The 5,163-nt window shown below is 41.4% G+C and overlaps 1 protein-coding gene across 1 annotated transcript; it reads right to left on the bottom strand.

Annotated features, from left to right (window-relative positions):
* Window positions 1–1,709: 1,709 nt before the first annotated feature.
* Window positions 1,710–4,680, bottom strand: LOC149443735 (uncharacterized). The gene has a single exon (XM_089655338.1). The coding sequence runs from the start codon at window positions 2,447–2,449 to the stop codon at window positions 1,772–1,774; it is 678 nt and encodes a 225-aa protein (XP_089511464.1). The 5' UTR covers window positions 2,450–4,680; the 3' UTR covers window positions 1,710–1,771.
* Between the last annotated feature and the right edge of the window lie 483 nt (window positions 4,681–5,163).

The following is a 5,163-nucleotide window of genomic DNA, read 5'->3' as shown; positions in this document are numbered from 1 at the left end:
TCTGCCTTCACAACCCTCACCTCACGTAAAGTCAGGCGACCTATCAGCAGCCTTCCCGTTCACCTCACATAGTTAGGGAGGCTTGAAACTGTGCTGTAGCAGTTCCATGAGGAAAGGGGGGTCTAAAAACCTTTTTTATCCCCTTTTCTTTCATTCTGTTATGTAAACTTCTTTCAACATTAATTGAAACTTATAGTGCAAAACAACTAGACAATTAACATAGAAAATTGGACTGCTTTCTATTTAAGTAAAAGTGGCAGGTTTCACTTAAGAACAAAAGTTGCTCAGCTTTCTCTCAGCTTCCTCTTCTCATCAAGAATACAAGATACTATACTGAATAGTTTCTCACTCTCTGTACTGGTGCTTGGGGCAGATAAATATCAGCGTGCAAGCAATGGAAAATGTTCTTTGTTCATGCGCCAATAGTCAAGGGCATTGTCACTTCTGGCGATAGGCAGTTCAGCGAAATAAATCTCTAGCTGTTGGGCAGCTGCACTTGTTGTGGCACTGCTATTGACCGCAGTGCTTTCCTGTAAAATTTTATCAAACATATCAGCGCGATAGTGTGTTCTTCACTTGTACACAACCATTTCTCTGGTACACTTTCCTCTATGCTGCACGTCCATTCTCCTTCACCAGTTGCTTTCATCATCATCTCCAATTGTGCCTTTATTATTTCCCATGCACTCTGCTTTTTTCCGCATCAAAATAATATTCTTTAAATCGGGGATCTAGAACTATTGCAATGCAGTAAAGAGGGTTGAACGTGGTGTCTTGAACCAGTTGTTAACAGCCTCCAGTAAAGTGGTTTTAGCCCTTTTTACACCATGGTCTGTTTTTGACTCTTTTCTTAGCAGGCATTTCAGTGCAGCAATCAAAGGAATAACTTCAGCAACAGAAGAATTAGCTGAGCTTATATCTTTTGTTAAATGTTCAAATGGAGTTAGAAGAGACATACTATTTTCAAGTAACATCCACTGATGTGCACTCAATGTTGCCAGTAGTTCATAATCTGCAATGTACGCAGATAAAACAGGCTTTTGTTCGAGAAGACTTTGCAGCATACTGTATATTAGGCGCTGTTCCAATGAGTGGCTACATCTTGCTGCATTCGTTTCGGTGGCATTCCAAACTGTATCTGCTAAGTTTGTAAACTGAAATAGGAAAGTAGAGGATGCTTAAACTGACTCACAATTTTTCTCCCTTAGGCTACTTCACCTGATATGGTATGCTGACTCAGCAATCCCACAACCAACTGTAGAAAAAGTGCTTTGAAATCCACTGTCCTCCATAGCCTTTGCCATGTTATGTCTATTATCTGGGACAATCAGATGCACTTTAGACTTATCAATGTGCCAAGTGCTAAGCATTGTATTTAAAGCATCAGATATTGCTGCTGCAGTGTGAGATCCAAAAAACTCATGAGCGTTAGGTAGGATGTTTTGCAATTTAAAATTGGCATCTATCTACTGCGCAGTCAGGTTAAGCATGCTTGTTGGGCTAACGTCTGAACTCCAAATGTTCATAGTAAACTGAATACTGGGATGTCAGTGGTCATGAGCTCAAGAATGTGTTTTGCAACACTGTCAAACATTTCAGGTAGACAGGTATCTGCAAAGTAACGTCTGCTTGGCATACAGTCAGGTCCATAAATATTGGGACATCGACACAATTCTAACATTTTTGGCTCTATAAACCACCACAATGGATTTGAAATGAAATAAACAAGATGTGCTTTAACTGCAGACTGCAGAGGGTATTCACATCCAAATCAGGTGAACGGTGTAGGAATTACAACAGTTTGCATATGTGCCTCCCACTCCCACATTTCCTCCTCATTAATTCTCATTTTGAAACACATGATCGTTCGGTATAACAGATATCCCATAAAAATCAGTAAGAAAAACATAATTATGAGGGAGATCAATTTTCTAAAGCTGCTGAATATGTTCCTAAACCAGGATCCATTTCCTATGCCCTTAAAGGGATTCCACCCATCCTTGGCTATATCTCTAGCTTCAGCCTGGAGATCCTCCACCTTTTCCCTATGCTTATTAATCATTTCATAGTAATCTGTTATTTCGGCGGTCATATTGTGTACCCAGGTACAGCACTTATAATCAGTGGTGGATTCACACAGCCCAGTCAGTGCTGCACCAATTTGTTCTACCTTCATCTCATTAATAAGCACTTGTTTTCTTAAGACCTGTAATTCTATGTTAATAAGACTTATTTCAGCTTGTGTTTCATTTATTATTTGATCCATAATAAGTGAGTAGTTATTAAGTCTCCTCATTAATTCTATTCCCCATCCAGTCCATGTAGGAAACCATGACCAAGCCTGGTCTTCCACCTTGAATAAATCTCTTTTATATCTATGTTTCAGAGGATAGCAGGAATTATTACTGGCCAATAGGGCATCACTACATTCTCCTCCCATAACATCCATCACTGGAACCAAAGTGGCCAAATAGCACCAACCATCCTGATCCCGGGGAATCCATGGGTAACAAACTTTCCCACAGCAGACCTGGACTCCCGGAGTAAAAGCTACTGATTGACTTTTCCATCCTGTGCTTACATTGGAGTCAGGATAACCTACTAGGGCTAAATTAATAAAAACTCGTCCTAATACGTAATGTTTCGGGTGATCTTTTTGGTCAATTTTTTTTTATATAACTCTCCCTATGTTGTATTTATTTGTATAAAATGACCACCTGTAGGTTCCTTCCCAGTAATATTTAATTCAGATTTACTACAAAACTCTTCCCCTTCTCTCGACCCCTTACCCAAATGAAAACATCATTTGGGTTTCATAACGACCCCCAATACCTCAAATTTAGGTTGGGTGGTAACATTAGTTAATATGATACTCAGGTTACCCTCCAACATAGTTGTGATATTTAGGGGTACTGCATATATGGGAATGCTCATAGTTTCAGGGTGGAGCATGTTACAAACCCAACAACTTTTAAACCCTGAGAATTTAGCATACTTATATTTAAACTTCAGTAATGACATGTTTTCAGTTGTAGACCTCTTCTTTCTTTGTATAGGTACGGTACACCCAAAATTAGCAAACACTTTGTTTCCCTTTTGAACATGTAACAGAAAACCCTTATTCCGTTTAGTGCCTGACTACACTCATCCATAATGCAACATGTAAAGTTGTGTGTAGTACTAATGTCTATTTGACATTGACCTTTAAAAGGTATCAGATGGATATATGTTTGTTTAGCTCCTTTTACCAGATGTGATTTGGATGGGCTATTCCATGTTAATGTAGTACATGACTTATTCTCATCCCGTTGTGATGATGTACAACCCCCCACCCATCCTGAACTCCCAGAGTTTCTGAACCACTGGCCCCTTTCTATCATATGAATTCTCCAATAGAAACCAGACTGAGACAATGATAATAGTCACTATTGATAAGACAATAATCAGGTTCTTCCAGTCCTCACAGGGATCCAGAAGGATGGGTAGCAGAGTTCTTGGCTCCTTCTTCTGTTGGTGGATCAGCTCAATTGTGTCTCTCATCTTGGAAAATCCTTTTGACTCTTGATGCATGGATCCAGGTGCCTGATCCTTCAGTAAGAACAGCTGTCCGTGTAATGGCCACGATCACTGTAGGCTCTCCAAACTGGGGTTTTTCCCTTGGATCCAGTCTTCGGATCACCACTTGATCAGCTATCTCGAAAGGGTGGGTTGGTTGATCTGTGGATAAAGGAAAAGAGGCGGCAACATCACCATATTCACTATTCAACTTTTCACACAATGCTTTTACATATTCTGCCTGTATCACCTCTAAATCTCCTTTCTGCCACAGAGGGGGCTGCTGTCTAGTCCAAGGGATGGGGAATGGTCTGCCCATCAGTATCTCAAAGGGAGACAACTTACTCTGTTTATGAGGTGTCATCCTTATTTCAGCTAGTATAGCAGGTAACACAGCTGGCCAATTCTTCACAGTCCCTCCCATGTCTTTCACTAATTTATCCTTAATTGTCCTATTCATTCTTTCCACTATGCCAGAACTCTGAGGGTGGTAGAGAATATGGAGTTTCCATTGAATACTCAAAGCCTTTGAGACTCCCTGAGTCACTGCTGCAGTAAAAGCCGGTCCCTGATCACTTTCTATGAACAAAGGACAACCCCATCTAGGGATGATTTCCTTACACAAAACCTTGACCGCTGTCTCTGCTGTTTCATTCCTACATGGGAAAGCTTCTGGACAACCTGAAAATCTGTCTACTACCACCAACAGCTTATCTCCTTCTTTTGATTTAGGGAGATGTGTAAAATCTATCTGTAGATGTGTGAACGGTGCCTCAGGGGGCGTTAAATGTTCATGTTTCCCATGCTGGCCATTCCCAGGGTTGTTTTGTAAACAAGTAAGGCACCTTCCCAATGTCCCCTGCACTAGATCATGAAGAAACCATACACAAAATCGTTTGCGCATTTCTTTTTCCACTGTTTTCCCTTATGACTCACACCATGAAAATTTTGAATGAATAATATGGCAGCTGCCTGTGGAAGTCCTACAATCCCCTCTTTTAACATAAGACCATGTTTGTCTTGTGTCAAACCTCTGCTAGCCCAAAAATCAACTTCACTCTCAGAGGCTTGTGCCTGCAGTGTGCCTAAAAGCTCATTTGACAGTAGGGATGGAGTGGACAACAATACCATAGATCTGCTCGATTATGCAATTGCCCCGCAGTTTTTGCACCTGCATCTGCCATACCATTGCCTTTTGTGACTGGGTCCTTGGCATTAGTGTATGCCCGTACTTTAATGACCGCTATCCTTCTTGGAAGTTGGAGTGCGGCAAGCAAATCCTGGATCAATAAATGATGGGATATTGACTTGCCATCGGCTGTAGTGAATCCACGGCGTTGCCAGATACGGCCAAAATCATGCACAACCCCGAAGACATATTTAGAATCTGTGTAAATGTTAACATCTCGATCTTGATAACGAATGCAAGCTCGTGTTAGGGCCGCTAATTCAGCTGTTTGTGCACTGGGGTAGGGGATGGAACCTGTTTCAATAGCAAGAGGTGGTTCTACTACTGCATAGCCTGTGATGTATGTGGTGGTGTCGGCTTGCTCCTATCACCGCTGAGCAACTTCCAGGTCCTCCCTAACCCCCCCTCCCTATCCTTCT

Source organism: Staurois parvus, unplaced genomic scaffold (assembly GCF_062004578.1).
Source record: "Staurois parvus isolate SC_StPar_1 unplaced genomic scaffold, SC_StPar_1.0 ptg000834l, whole genome shotgun sequence".
Classification (NCBI taxonomy): Eukaryota; Metazoa; Chordata; class Amphibia; order Anura; family Ranidae; genus Staurois; species Staurois parvus.
The sequence above is the reverse complement of the archived record's forward strand: the minus strand, read 5'-3'. Positions and strand labels throughout refer to the sequence as shown.